The following is a 19,636-nucleotide window of genomic DNA, read 5'->3' as shown; positions in this document are numbered from 1 at the left end:
TTCAAATGGAAAAACTAGTTTCTTTTTTGTTCAATTTTATCATGAGAAAAATATGTATTTTGTTTACTTATGTGACTTGATAACTTAACAAGTATGTTAATTGACACTTGGAAGACCTTTTTATATATATGCAATATATATTATTAGCTTATTCTCCCTATATTGATTAATTGAGTTTAAATATTTAAATATTGTTAGTGTGTGCTATATATTCTTTAAATGTCATATAAATATAACAAAGATAAAAAATATATTGCTTTAGATATAAAAAAAGAGAACCTAGGAAAAACTCAATGAGGTGTTGCTTTAGGTATTAGAAAAAGACAACTGCAAATAAACTTAGATAAGTGTTATTTTAGGTCTATGAAAAAGGCAACTTAACAAAATTTGGATAAGTGTTGCTTTAGGTATATGAAGAAACAACCAGAAAAAAACTTATACAAGTGTTGCTTTAGGTATATGAAAAGGTAACTAAAAAAAATCTAGACAAGTGTTTCTTTATATATTAGAAAATACAACTCGTATAAAGTGTTGTTATAAAGTTTCATCTTAAGCGTTGAGTTTGGTGCTCTAAGGCAACCTTTTCGTAGAGTTGCTTTTTTTGTAGAAAAGGCAACATTTTTTGAAAGTTGCCATAAAAAGGGTTCCCTTTGATACATAAAAACGTTGTCTTAGACCAAAGATAACGACCGTATAGCCAATCCCCTAAAAAGCGTGTTTTGTCGAAAAACGTTGCTTTTAATCAAAGACAACATTTTTTTTTATTATAGACAATATTTTTAAAGGGTTGCCTCAATTTAAATTTATTGTAAAAAAATATATAACTATTTTCGCCTCTTTTGCTTTATAGTGTAACGTCTAAAATATAATCTTCAAAACTTAAAGTCTTCGATTTACTTCCTTCATCAAAAATAATTATTTTCGACTAACAGATGGTAACCATCAACTAATGATACAAGAGAAAGGTAGGTGGGAGGGTTTAAGAGACAATAATGAGCATATATATCCATATCCAGATGTTGCACGGAGCTGCGTAGGGGACTTTCTGAGAGTACTAAAATCCTAATGAATTGCGGTCAATGTCATCAAATTTCGAAGGAGTGTGAGTGAGTGTCTGAGGTTCTGAGCGCCTCAAATTGTCTCAGCATGCATTCTTCATGATCATTGTCTTCATCTGTCTTTTCTCATAAAGCATTTTCATGAAACTTTTCCATGCATCCATCCCTGTATGACCCTTTCACCCTTGCAAATTATAACAAGGACACGTGACATCACCTGCACAGTAAATTCTCTGTCTATCAAAATGTCCTGTAATTTCTTCATAACAAAATTTCAGGCTACAAAAATATATAAACCCATTACATATTTTTTTAAATTGGTCCGTACTACCTTTTTATAAACAAATAAAAAAATCTGACTCCTCTTTTCATTATTTTGTAATTTGGTTTTTATTTATTTTATTTATTTATATCTAACGTGAAATCCATTAATCAGTACTCTATCTTTTTGATTGGTTCCTCTCACCTGCAAAACTCCATAAATACCACTTGTCTCCATGATATGGCCCAAGCCCCAATGCTTATGATCCGAATTTTCAGGAAGATGTTTCTTGAATTTCAACGGTTATAATATTTGTATGTACGTTTTGAAATATATATATGAACTCTTAAAAATTTATACTTAAGATATATTAGTTCTTAAAAAAAGTATACCGATAAAATTTTATAAAATAGAATTATCTTAAAAATTTTATTGATGCATTTTTTTTCAGTAATACAACACAAATTTTTGAACATTAATTTATAAAAAAATTTGGCATAACTTCTCATAAAATTATATATATATATATATATATGAAAAAGTTTAGGAAACTAGCATTTTTATTAAAATCTTGTCAGTACTTAATCAATAAAAGAAAAGTGAGTAATCCCATATCATTAGATGAAATCTCACACCATTAAAAATATTAATGATGACTAATTGATGGCTACAAATCACAAAATTTACTGACCTTTAGCATTCCTCTATATATATATATATATATATATATATATATATATATATATCCACCTTTACGGTTCACACAAATCCAACAAACTTTAATCATGAATTAAAACTTACAATCTACTATAATATATCCAAAATAACCTAATCAATTAACTAATTAGTTGAGTTTCTAACTAATTAAGTGTGTTAATTTGTTCATAATCAAACCAATAACCTAATCAACAACACCTCAAAACATGTTTTAATTAGAATAAAAACAAAAATCAAAATCAAATAACGAACACAAAATTATGATAACAAATCAAAACCAAACTTATAATAACAAATCAGAATCAAATAAAAGAACACAATTATAATAACAAATCAGAATCAAAATAACGAACATAAAACTATAATAATAAATCAGAACCAAAATTATAATAACTTATAATAACAAATCAAGATCAAGTAATGAACACAAAATTATGATAACAAATCAAAATCAAATTTATCAAAACAAAATCAGAATCAAATAACGAACACAATTATAATTGTAAATCAGAACCAAAATAACAAACACAAAAGTATAATAACAAATTAGAACTATAATAACAAATCAGAATCAAATAACGAACACAAAATTATAATAATAAATCAGATTCAAACTTATAATAACAAATCAGAATCAAATAACAAACACAATTATAATAACAAATTAGAACCAAAATAACAAACACAAAAGGAAAGTTTAGAAGCATTACCTGAGCACCAACGCCAAAAAGAATAGGGCAGCAGAAGCGGCGGCAACAGCAACGGCAGAATTCGACAGCAGCAGAATCTGACAGCAGTAACCGTGATGAATAGTACCGACGAAGAGGAGGCTGCTAGCCGGTGTCGGAGGAGGCTGTCAGAGAGATGAGAGGGGTAGAGAGAGAGTGGGAGGTGAGAGGCTTAAAGAGAGAGAGAGAAATTCAAATGAGGAGAAAGAGGGTTCATGATTCGAATTTAGGACACAATTACCGTCGAATTTACCGGCGCATAAATTTGACGGTAACATGTTGCGGGATATCAAAACGCAGTGTTCCACTAAGTAGATTTATCGTCGGAATTTTTCGACGGTAAATTCGTCCCTAAACTTCGCACCAATTTCTCCCGTTTTTCCTCTAATTATTACCGGTGAATTTACTATCAGAAATGAGAATATACTGATAATATTTTGACACTACGAATTCCACGCCTAAACCGTAGGTAAATCCATCGGAAAGACGCTGCTACTCAGCGATGCTAAATCCAATAATATTCAACGTTTTTCTTTTTTAGTGAGCAGATGTGAACACACTACTTTTAAATTAGTCTCTATGAACGTCTTAATTTGAAGTAACTTACCCATGTTTGTTATCTTAAAAACTTTATTGGTACTTTTTTCTTTAAGGATTAATCTGTCTGAAATATAAATTCTCAAAGATTTATTTATCGCTTTACTCTTAATTTAATAGCTGATTTTTTGTATATATGGAATATAATTTGATAGTGAAAAGGACAAATCAATGACTCACTTTTTGGTCGGCGGACATTTAAGTCCTTGAGGATTTAAAAAATATTTAAGTTCCTGACTTTATCAAAATTTGGACATATCAACCCCTAAGTCTAATTTTTCTAATTTTAAAAACTCTCTTACGTGTGCATCTATATCAACTAGGTCAGTACAATGGGAGTTACGTTTGATTTTTCCGTTGAATTTGATAAACCCAAATGAACAAAAAGGATCAATATGTCCATATTTTAAAAAGGTCAAGGAGTTATATGTATTTTCAAATTCTCGAAGACTTAAATATCTACGGATCAAAAAGCTCAAGAAGCTATTTATCATTTTCTATATTATTGTATCACCTCTGAATTTTCGTCCATGTACTCTTATTTCTATGTTCAACTTTTTTTCACCTTTGAATAATACTAGTTAGATTTCTAATTTTAAGAGAAATGCCAATATAATGATATATAGACACAAACAGAATATATAAACACCTCACTCACTATTTTTGGATACTGAAATAGTTTCTAAATGGTGGTGCAAGTGATGGCTATGGTATAGGGTGGCAGCAGGAGGAGCATGAATGAAGTGTTGGGCGTGCTATAAGTTTGTTTGTAAGAGCATATCATTAGGGGGGTCTTAGCGCACATGGACTGTTACAATCACACCACCTGGAGATAGCAACTACAGAGAGTCACAAAGTCTTGGACTTATGTGTTTATTGAAAACAACGAATTATTAGGGTAGACATTTCGGTTCTTATTTTTCTATTTAATTTTAGGTTATTATTACGGTTCCTACAATTAAGTTGTTTAACACAAACATAAAAAAAAATAAGATTTATTTATCATTTCTTTTTTATTACTAAAAATTGGTCATGCTTAAATAGATTCGACAAGAATTTAGAAGGCATCACAAATTTTTTTTTAATCTTAATTCATTTAAACTAATTCATAGAAAACTACTCTATATCACAAGGTTCGAAGAACTTTATCAGTCATCACCTATTATCACATGATATTTTATTTGGTAAATTCACACAGACTACAGAGAATATTATTTTTCAGATTAGAGAATGCATGGGATAGAAATATATTCCAAATAAATTAAACTTGACGAGTATATTAATCAAGCTTACAAGTATGCATATTCAATCATCAAAGCTCCAAGATATATAACGATCTATACGCTTATATATCTATAGTTTAACTATTTTTTAGGACCTGATATCAGAACTTCTGATAAAAGAATCTAACGGTTGATTTTCCGTTTAATTATTCACAGTGGTCGGGTCCTCTCCGTTGTCGCGACGTGCAGTGCTTCCAGCTACCGTGGCTCCCCTCCTTGCGTTGCGCAGCCGCACCGAACGCCACAACTCCTTCTGTCCCAACGTGTGGCGCCTCTGCCCACTGCAGCTCCCTCCCTTGCGCCGTTCCGCTTAGCCAACCACCGCAGCTCTCTCCTCGCGTCGCGCATCCCCGCCAATTTTCTACCGACGCACTTCCTTTTCCTCGCGATTCGCACGACGCATACCACCTCATCACCCTCCTTTCCCTCGCGATTCACACGACTGCTGACCACCGCAACGCCCTGTATTAATGTGTTTTTTTCTTTTTTAAATTTTTAACTGTTTTTTTAATGTTTCTTTCTAAGTAAATGGATGTTTCTTTTGTAGAATTTTACATATGTTTTTTTCATATTTTTTTATGTGAGTTATTGGACGCTTCTTTTTTAGGTTTTGTGATTATTTTTTTTTTCAGGATGCATTCCTTGTTTTTTAATGATTTTTGTAACTGTTTTTCTGAATTTTCTGATTTTTTTTCAGGATGCATTCCTCTTTTCCGTTTCTTTTTTAGATTTCGATATTTTTAGGGTGCGTTCATGTTTTTTGTATTAGTTTTTTATTTTTTTTTCAATTAAATGGATGTTTAATTTTTTTTACATGGTATCAAATGTGTTTTTAGTAAATAGATGGCTTTTTATGTGAGTTATTAAATATTTTTTTTTATATTTTGGAATTTTTTTTTTGGAAGAAGACGATGCACGTTTTTTAAAATTTAATTTTTTTTAAAATTTAAAAAAGTGACTAAATTAGTTGATATTCTAATTGGTTTACCTAACAAAATTGAAAATTGTTTATTTGGTGCATAGGTCAGACTACAAAACCTTTTGTTTGATATTTAATTTCTCCCTCAAATACATCATGAAAAACAATTCCCATATATGAATGAATATGATCGCATGCTAATATAGATTAATTAGTTCTAAACCATGCTCGCTCTAGGTATTCCTTTCTTATTAATTGTTATTACTTAACGGCACAACAGATAGAAACCTCTTTTTTTTTTTAAGACTTGGTTTACACTACTATATGATTGACTTTTGCTAATATTTAAAAAATATTACCAAATTATATTAAAATGTTACTTATATATATTAATAACATTTTAACAAATATTAAATATATCCTATGTTACTAAAGAGTTTTACTAACATTTTTCTAAAGATTTAATTACATTTAGTAAAAATATTACAAAAGATATTCTATAGTAATATTTTGAGAAATGTTACCATAGATATTTCTTGGTAACACTTAGAAAAATGTTACAATAGATGGTTTTTGTAACACTTAAAAAAATGTTACCATAGATATTTTTTGTAACACTTAAAAAATATTACAATAGATATTTTATGTAACATTTAGAAAATATTACCATAGATATTTTTTATAATACTTAGAAAAATGTTACCGTAGATATTTTTTGTAACACTTAAAAAATGTTACAAAAGATCTTTAGTAATTTTTTTTAGTTATATTATACTATTTTTTATTTTATATTATACACAATATAAATATACTAAAATTAATTACTACAACATAAAATATTTCATTAAATTCACAAATTCACAAAATAAAATTTTTATAGACTTTTTTATTAATCAATAATTATTGTACAAGTTTGCTTCGTGATGCAAATAAAATGAGAAAAAAATACTTATAACACTTAAACTCTATGAAAAATATCATGAAACAGAACAGTATTACTAAAGAAGAAATAACATGAGCACAGATTTGTCCTATAACGCTATCAAATTAGTATGAAATGAAGAATAAGAAGTCTTTATTTCATACCTTTTTTTCCAGCATTTCTCCTTAACTTTTTGTCCTGCAGAAAGAACAAACTCAAAAGGAAGAGGGGCTAATGATGACCAAAGTTCATACTTTGAAATTGCAACATCTGCACAGATGTCTATAATTCATAGAAAATGTTACACAAGATAAAATTTAGCAATAATGACTTATTAAAATCAACTAATTCATATTTATGCTAGAATAATAGATAAACACCCAAAACATTGTGTATGCTAACACATATACTATGACCAAAGATTAATATATTGAACAATTGATATTAAAATGGCTTCTATGTCATGTCAGGAATGGATGCCATAATCCCACATCCCCAGAAGAAAATAATTAAAAATAAAGCTAAACCAAACAACAGCTTACCATATTTTGCAACTAAACCCCAATACCGAGCAAGCCAGCACTTCTTAAGAACAACTTCCTCCTAAAAAGACAGCAATTTATCAGTAAGTTTCCTAAATAACTAGCATATTCCAACGGAATTCTACAACAGGGGAATTACATACCATTTTTTCTGAGTTAATATCATTCTGTGTCATTGCCCGAAGAGCTTTCACTTCAGATTCAGCTCTATTTAGCTGGCTCGCAGCAGCTGCCACTTCAACTTTTGCATTCTGTTGGAGAAGAAATCATTTCAACATATAACAAGATTTTTTACAGCAGTTTAATTTGAAAGATACACATGACATCAATTTAACTATTGTAGAATTTTTGACATTATTAATAAGTTTATGACCGGACAAATACATGATGTAATTTTGTTCATAAAAATTGCATTTAGTATGTATTTAATAATTCATTTTCCATAAACTTATTAATTTACTCTTTCAAGGACCAAAATTATATCATATTTATCCTTCTGGTAGAACTAAACTGGTATAAGAAAGAGATAAAATGCATTTCTTTCAAGAAAATTAATGTTAAAAATCTTTCAACGACTAAATTAAAGTTACATGAAGTTTTGAGAAGATTTATAGTTAGTTTAGTAAGAGGAAGAAAAATGATGATTTATTTTAAGAAGGGTTAAGCAATATTATACTAATTCAATCTAGGGAAACACCATTAGGTATGAAAAGCCGCATCTCCAATTTCTCTCTGAATCAAACTTGGGTTAATAATAATTGCCTTTGCTAATTTTTCTCGTTAATCCATGTTCTCTCAGGCAACAAAATCAATTAACATGTACAAGAACAAGAAACACTACGATAGGTACACTTTAGTCTCTACTATCTTGCAATTGAAAATGTAAAATAACTAACTAACAAACTTGTAATTACTAATAATGGTTATAATAGAATTTCTCTAATTAAGTTACATGATTGAAAACTCACTTCGCATATTTGCATAATCAAATTGAAGAATCACTTCTAAGAAAATTAGATAATAACCTTTAAATTTGACAGTAATGCGAACTCCACGAAAAAAATATATAGAGAAAAAAATGAAGTTTTCAAAGAGTAATAATAAAACCATTATTAAAAAAAATAGATAAATAAATAAAGGAAAATAATCATAGAGATAACTTCAGCAAAGATAGAATTTACCCAGCACGCAAGTCATTTAGTCACCTCATCACAGTAGGAACTCCCAAATATATTAAATAATTTCCTTGCGCCACCAGGAAATGGTCGGTGGTAGTTGGGCATGACAACCACTTCTTCTAGCTGCTGTAGGATACTAGGTTCACTAGGTGCACAATGCTGCCCAGAAATACCCTTTCCCAGCACTTCTTTACAAACTGAAAGGCTGGAGAGGAGCATTGAGGCATGAATTATTGGGAACGGGTCAATAAATAGTAGTTTCACCAATTACATATATGCCTACTTTTATTGTTGAACAAGACTGATCCGACTGTTTAAATTTTTAATTAACTAGTAGTTGTGTTTACAAAATTAGGGAAATAAAATCATGAACTTAAATTAATCAGATGAAACAGAGGTTAACTATCCTAAAGGAACTATAATATAGCACGTAGAAAAGTAATCCAATATTTCTCGCAGTTGCAGTACTTTCCATAATCAAGTATGATATTGCTGATATTTAAAATTACATTATAAGCAAGAAATACTAAGCATATTCTTATATTACAAAGTTAAGAAACTAATAAACCAGTGAAACTAACAAGAAGGATATATAGTCTAGTGTAAAACTTGGAATCTTAATATTAACAGATTACCGATGGAACAGTCAATGTCAGTGTAGCCAGCTTTACATTCACAAACTCCATTTGAGAGATAGATGCCATTGTCATTGTAGTGGCTGGGGAAGGAATCTGGAATAAGTCAACAATTGTTAACAGAGGGAAGAGTAAAACAACAATCATTAACTAATAATAAGTATGTGGAAATACAACATAACATAAGAGCTCACGTTTACTACAATCATGACCATGAAATCCAAGAAGTAATTGTAGCGTCCTTCAACAAAATCTCCATTGAAGTTACACGCATTGGGACATTGCCCAGACACAGCCACTGGGGCTGTGTTACAGAGCTCATGGTATGCAGGGCAGATTAATTCACCTATGGGAGAATACAATGAAGGATGATAAGTTTTCAATGCAATGGGAATCTAACATCAATGTGTAAGCAAACAGAATGGTAATATTCTCTATTAAAGCCAGGAAACTGAATGGGTCCACCAGCCCGAGGACACACTTTCCAGATACCATCAACAGCAACCTGTATGTAGCATATAAAGCTTTATTCAAGACTTCCGCAATAAAGGGAAAGAAGGCAAGAGTAACATACACTTAATAATGAGAACATTTCACTTATCATTCAAACAACCATACCTTCTGGTTCGATCTCATCATTTTAATAAGATATATAGTGACATAAAGTTCTGTGAGGCATTTCTTCAAACACCTTAAATGCACTTCCAAAAGAATAAAGAACTTCCATTAAAAAAACTCGTACTAAAAAAAATTGGATTCATCATCATTCATCAAACACAACATATGCATTCCTTGGCATAACAATGAAAATTCATTAACTATAATTTTTTAGCTATAATTGGAAAGCCAAATGAATAAACAAATTCAGCAAAAACTAAGAGAAGTTACTTGTGTTGTTGAAGTTTCTCTTTTTCGATCTGCAATAAGAAACTCCATTGCATGATATTGATGAATCGCTTAAGGCACAATCAGGTAAGAGAACTAGCATGAAAGACTTGTGAACCTATCAAATCAATCTTTTCATTTCCAAAATGATTGAAATGAGTAGTGAAGCATGAGATTAACAAAAGGCACAATTTTCAGAAGACATGGATTCAATTCAACGAGATTAACTTTAGACATAAGAACACAAGCATAAAATAATAGATTATGTGCTACGTACCTTAAGAGTTTCCAATTCAGATCCTAGAGTAGAGAACTCACGTTGACGGTGACGATGGCACGATGAAGGCTTCGATGACAGTGGCGGAAGAGAGATCGAAGAGTCAGAGCAAGAGATTGAAGAGGATTAAAAGGCGGATTCAAAACTTCAGAGCAGAACACGTGATTGTGGTTTCTATCTTGAGGAGAGATCGAAGAGGCAGAGTAAGAAATTGAGGAGGATGGAGACGAGATTTCACCTTTCAAAGCACTGAGAGTGAGAGTCAGATGTGGTTTTGATTTTGAAAACTAACTGAGAATAGAATAGCTGAATAGGTAACACTTTTTGTAACTTTTTAAAAAAATAAATATATTTGCTAACATTTGAGTATAAATGTTACTTAAAATTTAATTTTATGATAACTACTAACATTTTAACAAATGTTAACATATAAATGTTACTAAAAATCTAAAACGTAGTAGTGTTAATGGTCATCATTTCTACTATGTAATAAGTGCATTTAAATTTAAAAGTTGGTTGAAGCTATCTCAAATTAAAATTTTTGACAAAATAATTAACTTTTGACATTTGAGTTAGTCAAATTTTGCGACTAATAAACTTTCTAATAGTATATATGTTTATCAATTTAATGTGGTATAAGCAATACAAGTTGAAATATTGAATTATCCATCATTATCTTTTGACCATGTAACTAATCTTTTAAAAAATTCATATTTCAATCTAAACTAATTTTGACATTGTGATCGATTTTTAAAATTTCATATTTTCTCTAATCAAAACCAAATTATTTAAATTTATTTTTTTGCACTGTATATATTTTTTTAATAAAGAATGACTGTGATACTTTTTTTGGCTAAATAATTTTAATATGAAATTTAGAGGTGAGCTTTATCTAAAAATAAAAATTTTTAGTGTATATACAGGTGGGTGGACGTTGTAGGGGTGCAGCCACAACATGCAGCTAACGTGCTAATTCAGCACGCAGGCAACGAGTTGGACACATGTCCAAATCTCATGCAACACGGATAGTGCGTGTTGCCACGTGTTGACAATTCCTTCAACACGCATAATGCGTGATTCATACGTGTCACCAATGGCATGTAACATGCAACCTACGTACTGTACACATGGCAGACGCTAGTTGGATGGCATTGCAACACATGACCTGCAAGGTGTGTCTTCTGCCTATAAAAATAAGAGCTTGCAACCATTTTGCTTCATTGTGAGAGAAGTATTTTCCTCTAAGGTCAGTACGATGGAGGGCACTACAAATATAATTGTTTATCACAACAGTGAGGTCGTACGAAATACGTACGTATGAGGGGGTGAGATTTGCGTGCAAGAATATGTTTTCTTTTGTGGTTCCGTGCATTATAACGTTCGCGGAACTACAATACGGGCTCTATCAAAGCATAGAGGCTGATACTTTAAAGAGGGTGACCAACATTCTTTACAGGAGTCCAGTTGTCGTATTTGGCGACCTGATATAGTTTGAGGTTATGCCAATCGTCGACGAAATAAGTATTCAGCAGATGTTTCATATTCAGCAGCAAACTCAGGTGTAACGCCTGAGGATTGAGTTATTTGCTGAGTTTGAGCATATAGCTGCAGATGAGGTTTAACATGACACAAATGTGCAAGATGACAGAGTTGGGGCGTACTTGGGAATGAACAATGATAGCGATGAGGAGTTTGAAGCTACTTACGAAGTCGATGATGAGGACGAGGACGACGATGGGGGAGGTGAGGCAGTGCCAAAAACTTTAGCGGCTCCAGCCGCAGTTAGTCACTGATAGACGTTTGTTAGTCACTGATAGACGTTCCACCTTTTATGCGTAGCTTGGATCTTGATGCCATGCATGCATCGGAATTTTTCGAATATGCAAACATAGGTACGTGAGCAGTTGGTAGTATGTTTACTTGATTTTCTTTTAGCGGATCGATGAGCGACAAATTTGTTTTCTTGTTGGTGTTGCTGATTCTGAGAATGGAGAGTTTAGAATCAAAGTGGAGTACGCTTCAAGAAAATCAGTCGTTGCGGCAATTCGGAGTTATACTATCTCCAGAGGTGTCGATTATTCGAGCCACAGACGTTCTATGCAAAGTGCAAGGACTTATGAACGTGGGTGCGACTGGTTTATATGAGCCAGCTTGATACATAAGAAAGCATGTTGGGAGATTCGGAGGTACAACGGGAGGCACACCTGTTCCATGGGAACAATCTGATAGGATCACTCCAAGTTAGACTTGAATTTGATTGCTGAGGCTATGAAGCCATTGGATGAATTCGACCCATCCATAAAGGTCAAATCTGTAATTGCGGAGGTTCAGGCAAGATTCAACTACACTATTAGTTACCGGAAGGCTTGGATGGAAAAGCAGAAGTCGATAGCCAAGGTTTTCAGCGGATGGAAAGAATCTTACCAAGCTTTGCCGTTGTGGTTCTTGGCAATGGTTCAGAAGATTCCCAGTTCACAAGTCCAAATAGAAATACGACCCCTGTATAACAGGAATCAAGAGGTGGACGGTGTTAGGATACTTCATAGGGTATTCTGAAGTTTCAATCCATCCATAAGAGCTTTCAAATATTGTAAGCCGCTGGTTCAGGTTGAAGGGACCTACCTATACGAAAAATATAAAGGTTTTCTTTTGGTTATAGTTGTGAAAGATGGGAATCAAAATATTGTACTGATTGCTTTTGCCATTTTAGAGGGTGAGACTGCTGATGCGTGGCACTTTTTTTCTCAGTAATTTACGAACACATATTGTAAGAAAGGATGACATGGGTATAATCTCCGATCGTCATGAGTCAATCCGGGCCGCAGTAAATCATAGCGGAGGTGATTGGAAACCTCCGCGAGCATGGTGGATGTTTTGTATTCGATACACTGGTAGCAACTTCTTAAGGGAATTCAAGGTCCATACTTGCAAAAGCTTGTGGTCAACATTAGGTATTCAAGGACAGTGGAGGAGTACAAAGTCAACTACAGGAGGTTGCAAGAATGAGGCGAGGCATATGTTCGTTGGTGTGACAACATCGAACGTCCCTAGTGGGTGTTGGCATTTGACGAGGGACATCGATGGGGTCACATGACGAAGAACCTTGTCGAATGCATTAATTTGGTGTTGAAGGGTGCTCGAAATCTTCCTATATTGGCGCTAGTCCGAGCAACATATTATCGGTTGAATGAGTTGTTTATGCGGAAGAGTATTGAGGCTTACCAGCACAAGCGTGCTGGATTTACTTTCTTTGAGTTTGCCACTCAGCGGATAGAGGCAAACATGCACCGTGCAGGTAACATCGTCGTGCACTGGTTTGATAGAAGAAACTTGGTGTTTGAGGTTCGCGAAATACCTAGCGAAAAAGTGTTAGTTGTTGATCTTGCGCGACGGAGGTGTGAGTGTGGGCATTTTCAGGTGGAGCGACTTCCATGTCGACATGTTATTGCGTGCTGTGCTAACCAGCAACTGGATTGGCAGGTGTATGTCAGCGATGTATACAAGATGTCAGAGATTTGGAAGGTCTACAAAGTTTTTTGTCCCGTTTAGCAACACGGAGACATGGCCTAATTATCTGGGACCGACTATGGTTGCGAATCCGGCATTGAGACGAAAGTCAAAAGGTCGTCCCAAATTGACTCGCTATCTGAATGAAATGGATTCACGGAAAATGCGTTGTCCCCAAGTTTGCCGTCTTTGCAGGAATCAGGATCATAGTCGCAGACTCGCAGTAGATGTCCTCAACGTGCTGGACCAAGTGGGGTTGGTGGCAGTGGTGGCTCGTAGGGTTTTGTTTCTAGTGGTGGTTTGTAGGGTCATAGTCGTAGTATTTTTAATATCTATATAATTTGAGTCAATGTATTTCAATTCTGAGTTTCAGTGTCGTTATTTTCAGTTAATGTAGTTCAATTTTGGATTTTGATATCTATGTAATTTTCAGTGTTGTTCAATTTTCAGTTAAGCATTCAATTCTAAGTTTGATTCAAACTATAATTTAATACAACAAATAAAACGATGAAAGAACGATGAAGTAAACAAGAAATACAACGATGAAGTAAACAAACTACGAGGATTTTGGAAACTAAAACGAGAAATACAATGATGGAGTAAACAAAGTTTGACTAAACGGAAAACTAATACAACAAATACAAAGTTCGACTATCCCTTCTTCTTGAAAATGTTCATCGCCATGTTCGCTATCCCTTTAACACTTGACAGTGTAAACCTGGTTGGTGGACGGACATCTGTATGTAGGTTGTACTGATGGCCCCGACCAACTACCTGTCCCTCTGTCAGAGTAGACCCACCTGCCTCTGCCTGTCCTTCTACTGGACCTGACCCAACTGTCAGGGTGGAAGGACTAAGGATATACTTGCCAGCAATCTCCTGTGTCGGCTCATTCAAGTCCAGACCGATCGAAGCTTGTCTTGATGCATTCATACGAGACCGGTCAATCCCTATATGTGACTCAATGCATACACTGGCTCAACTATCAAGTATGGCCGGTGGATGGTGTCGATGAGCCGAACCGTCGACCGATGCTCGGTGGGATTGCGAATACTACTGTGGTGGGATGGCTGGGATGTAAGCATCATGAAGAACAAGACCACTACTCTCAAAGAATTGACAGATGATATCGTAGTCCCCCGGTGTATTTACCTGTGGTGAGAATGGGGGAATGTCTACGAGCTCGAATCCAAGATTGCTGTGTTGGTTGTGACGTGATCTGCGATGAGATTGATGGCTATGATGTGAGCTGTGGTGGGTTGACTGCCCATGATTCGAGATGTTGTGCTGAGGAAGATGTGGACGATGATAAAGAAACAGCTGAAACACTGCATAAGGCTGTGCTGGCTGCTGGGGTGGATACTATGGTGGCTGCTGCGGTGGATACTGGTATGGCTGCTATGGTGGATACTGGGGTGACTGCTGCGGTGGCTGCTGAGGAATGACATCCGACAGCCTAAGGTACATATCGTATGCTCCAATGTACCAACTCCGGTAATCGACAGACGAAGTGATGTTAACAATTGGTTGCAGACCCCGATCTCGCAGACAACTGTTGCGGCGATTACCCATTTTTGTATCCATTCGTCATGAATCACGCGCCAGTCATGGTGCTGAACTCCCCGAAGTGTATAGAAATATGTGTCAACTGGTATGGCTTGTGATGCCAGAGGGGGAACTATGCATATTTGTACTGGAAAATCACTCAATCCACAGGAATCCATTCGATACACTTGAATGACACCAATGGCCTCACCGTGTCATAGACATCAAGGTGTGTATGTAGTTCGGCAAGAATGATGATGCCGACATACGACCTCTATACAAATTGCAAAATATTCCGAGGGGCATTAGATTATTAACAATATCGTAAATTATAACAGAAAACCTCAAAACCCATACTCACCTCTTCTATAAAGTTGATTGCGTATCTAATAGACTCTTGAGTCATAGCCATCCATTTTCGGGTCCGTAGATGATGACTCCATCTACAACATAGAACATTATTCACATAGTTTGAATTACATCTTAATTGTAAACCATAAATAGCATACAAGTAAAATTCCAATAATATGATAACGGTTACCTGCGTGCCATCGGTATCTCAGCCGGCTCAAGCTGGTGTCGGGGAATGGGTACCATCCAAGGCATACGCTCCCACGCCCAATCAAACAACAATTAAAGTGGGTCATCCATCTCCTTACAATCATACCGTGATACACGACACAGTGACCTGTAAAGGTGCGCGAGACAAGCTGACCCCCAACTGTAACTGCTGATCTGATCAAAATTTTGGAGCAGTGGTAGATATTTCGCGGAGGCATATGCCGTCGACTTATCCGCAAAGAGGGTGGTACCCAGCAGACAAAAGATGTGACACCTAACATAGCGCATAACAGACTCCCTGGTGTCCAAAGGCTGTGTGTCTCTAATATGACAAACCCATGAAAGATTTATGTAGCTATTGGAGGAACTGCTCAATTGGGATTCATTGCCGAATATTGCGAGGCTGTGGGTGACCAAGAAGTCGTGACTACTATCGGTCCAACTAGTCACAACCTCTCCGTCAATCGGTACGCTGAATATGTATAACACGTCCTCAAGTGTCACTGTAACCTCACCCACTGGCATTACAAACGTATGTGTCTCCCGCCGCCACCATTCAACAAGAGTAGCTAGCATCGCGGAATGCTCTCTGATCACTCCAACTCTCGGAAGTTGGTAGAATCCAGTGGTTCATAAGGCTTGTTTAACATCCGGATGGCACGTCTCCGGTTGGTCAAGCTTATGGGGCAGAAGATTCCTATTAGCTTGGTAAAGTCCAACCACAAAAAAAATTAATTTAATAAATAGCAAAAAAAAAATAAATTAATAACAAAAAATAAAATAATAATTACAAAAATTTAAATTTATTATATTCACATTCATCTTTTTTATTAATTTCATTAATAAAGTCATTTTATTAATTGAAACATAACATAAAGTAAAAATAACATTAATTAAATAAATAATAAAATAATAACAACATACTAACAACACAAAAAAAAAGAAAAAAAAAGCCTAACATTAATTTCGAAAAAAAAATAGCTTAACATTGATTTCGAAAATACCCTATCAATTCACTACAACTTCTCATAATAATATTTATTCAAATAATTATACTAATAATAATACAATTTAAATGCAAGTACTAAATTATTTCCGATTAATAATAACATCATAATAGAATATCCAGTAAAAGAAATTAACAAATTTATCTTATTAAATAACTTCAATAAAAAAATTTCTAAATTTATTAAATTACTACAACTGTTAATAATAATATTAATTCAAATAATTACACTAATAAAATACAATTTAAATACAAAATTTTATATTATTTTCGATTAGTTGTATTATTTTCGATTGATAGTAATATCATAATAAAACTGCTGATAACAATATTAATCCAAATAATTACACTAATAATAATACAACTTAAATACAAAATTTTAAATTAACAAAAATACTAAACTTATATAATTAGGCTGTCCCAAATAATTAACAACATGATCTTCTGGAGACATATAATTACGTACCATTTTTTCAATTAACACACTAATTAATCTCACTCTCACTCTCAAAAAATATCATCTCTTCCCTCTCAGTAACTATCAAAATCCTCCGTCCATAACTCTCTCAACCCTCTCACCAAATCTTCCTTTCATGCAGCGAATGAACACCCCACCTCCTTTTAAAGCCTTTAACGAACCCATTCTTTGGCTTTCCAGGAATATGATGGTCGCGTGCATGGAGACCACCCTGCCAAGTGGGCAATACATAGGGTGTGTGGTGCTAGGGAAGTGACACGTGGCTGCGACGCATGGTTTCAGATTCCGTGCTACTACAACATGTGGGTTTCGTGTTGCATGCATGCTCGAAACGTGGCTTGGAATCTCTGCGATGGGGACATGGGAAACAAGCAAGGAATCACTGCACAGTCAATACGCAGGTTGCGTGGTGCATGGAGGCTCGACAAGTGGCAAATCTCTGCGCATCTCTGCTTTGAATATTTGCAAAAGCTGATGTTTTTTGAAAAATTAACACGTTTAATGCGTTTTAAAATTGTGTTGTCTAACATTCTACATTTTTGCAAAATACCTCAAAAACTACTATTAAAAAAAATCATCCATCTCTTTTTATATATAAAATAATTTCTGATTTTTTTTTAGTATTTGTATTTTATTTATTGTAAAAGAAAATTTTTTTAGGCTCGAGATATATGCCTCATAAGATTTCAGTTGTCAATGTTGAATTGACAATTGCTATTTGTACATTGTCTTTTCAATGATTATGTAGCAATATAAACCAGCATATGTGTTCATATATATAGAATATAAAAATATTCATTCATGCATGCATGTAAATTATGTAGAATTACACGCTAATTTGAAAGCTATTTATCATACATGTTTGTTATTGCTCGTAAGTGAACTGTATTATATTTTTAGGGTTTCGATCTTATTTCACCTACAAAGTGGATTTGAGAATATTATATTATGGAAAACTTTTCACGTATACCAGCCACTTTAATGATATCTTGGTGAACCATGTACGGATTTGGTGACGAGTATGAATGTTGTCGTGTTGCGGGAAGTGCAATAATGGCAAAAATGTGCATGAAAGGATAGCATAATGACGACTAAGGGCACTTCCGAGTGAGGGGCACATTTTTTTGTAAATGGAAAAAAATATGGTGTAACACCGTAAAATGGAGGCATGGCAAAAATATTTACTGCTATGGTGTTAGAGAAAATCGTAATCTGTGTTTTAGATTTTTAAATTTTTTTATTATTTCTGAAATTTACTAAATGCAGGCAACGGATATTTTTTTTGTTAGCCCAAAACGTAGGTTGCGTCTAGGAATGGGTTTTTTGTTTTTTTTTTTTGGGAAACCCCAAAACAGTAGGTTGCGTTTTACTTTGGTCAGAAAATTTTTTTGGAAGCTACAAAACGTAGCCTGCAATTTGAATTAAAAAAATTATTTTTAACAAAAGCCTTGCCTGTAAATACGAAGCGAGACTCATGCTAGTGTCATCACTTCACTTCTATTCCTATTTCTCTTTCTTCCATATTTGAATGATACGTAGTGTGTTTTTTTGGCATTTAATAGTGTCAAAAAAGTCAGATTAGGTGAGGTTGAAGTCATGGAAGGTATTGCAAATATGCGAGTGTATTTTAAAGGTGAGATTATACCAAACACACACGACGGAGTGACTTTCGTATGTGAATGTCCGTTTTCATTTGATATTCCATGTACCATGAGTTTTGTAGAGTTGCAAAATGGTCTTTGTGAGAACATACAAAGTCACATTTCGAAAAGGGTGAGCAATATTTTGTACAGAAATCATGTACAAGTATTTGGTGGAATGATACAGTTTCAACAAATGTCCACCACTAACGACGCATGCATGTAGCGGATGTTCTATATTTATCAACAAACCTGATTTCACGTGCTGATGATAGAGCTGTACGTTGAGTTTGAACAGCATGCGGGGATGGATACGGTTGGTGACGATGTCAACGCTGATGGACTCGGGGATTTAGACTGGGAAGAAGATAACAATGACACTGAAAAGGAGTTTGAAGCCAACTATTAAGTCGATGACGAAAATGATGACAGAGACTTGGCATGCAGTCTGGCGGTACAGAATAAGGCGGATGCGATTGTAAGCCAGCACCCCTTTGGCATTCCATCTTTTATGCGGACTTTGAATCTCGAAGCCATGCATGCCCCAGAATTTTCTGAGTATGAGGATATCGGTATGTTATCTTATGGTTATTAACTAAAGTTACCACTACCATTAATTTTATTTGCCTTGTACTAACAGTGGTTCCTTCATCGTAGGTGGAGGCAATGTTGCGGCGGAAGATGGCGAGTTTAGGGTCGGAATGGAATTTGGTTCCAAGGAGTCGGTGATATCTGCAATCAAAAGCTACACTATCTCTAGAGGAGTTGATTACACTGTGTATGAGTCTGAACCACAGACATTCTATGCAAAATGCAAGGGTTATGGTGAATCCCGTACTGCTGTGTGTACTACTCGTAATACACTGGGAGAGGATGAAAGTCAATAATCTCCTTGC

The 19,636-nt window shown here is 34.4% G+C and overlaps 2 protein-coding genes across 4 annotated transcripts; one reads left to right on the top strand and one right to left on the bottom strand.

The window, feature by feature from the left end:
- Positions 1-948: 948 nt before the first annotated feature.
- Positions 949-10,235, bottom strand: LOC148564593 (coiled-coil domain-containing protein SCD2-like). Of its 3 annotated transcripts, none has more exons than XM_088488749.1 (9): positions 10,004-10,235; positions 9,036-9,346; positions 8,842-8,937; positions 8,234-8,411; positions 7,172-7,279; positions 7,029-7,089; positions 6,651-6,768; positions 2,748-2,890; positions 949-1,275 (listed from the first exon to the last, which is right to left on the bottom strand). In XM_088488749.1, exons 4-9 carry the CDS (start codon positions 8,309-8,311, stop codon positions 1,238-1,240), a joined length of 546 nt encoding a protein of 181 aa, XP_088344875.1. In that variant the 5' UTR covers positions 8,312-8,411; positions 8,842-8,937; positions 9,036-9,346; positions 10,004-10,235; the 3' UTR covers positions 949-1,237. The 3 variants fall into 3 exon arrangements, with proteins under 3 accessions (XP_088344875.1, XP_088344874.1, XP_088344876.1); XM_088488748.1 differs by lacking the exon at positions 10,004-10,235 and adding an exon at positions 9,730-9,980; XM_088488750.1 differs by lacking the exons at positions 949-1,275; positions 2,748-2,890; positions 10,004-10,235 and adding exons at positions 4,667-5,087; positions 9,460-9,721.
- A 2,858-nt stretch (positions 10,236-13,093) lies between these two features.
- Positions 13,094-13,552, top strand: LOC148564592 (uncharacterized). The gene has a single exon (XM_088487060.1). The coding sequence runs from the start codon at positions 13,094-13,096 to the stop codon at positions 13,550-13,552; it is 459 nt and encodes a 152-aa protein (XP_088343186.1).
- The last annotated feature ends 6,084 nt before the right edge of the window (positions 13,553-19,636 follow it).

Source organism: Arachis ipaensis, chromosome B5 (genome assembly GCF_059453495.1).
Source record: "Arachis ipaensis isolate K30076 ecotype BB chromosome B5, ASM5945349v1, whole genome shotgun sequence".
Taxonomy (NCBI): Eukaryota; Viridiplantae; Streptophyta; class Magnoliopsida; order Fabales; family Fabaceae; genus Arachis; species Arachis ipaensis.
Note: the sequence above shows the minus strand (reverse complement) of the source record. Positions and strands in the feature narration are given on the sequence as shown.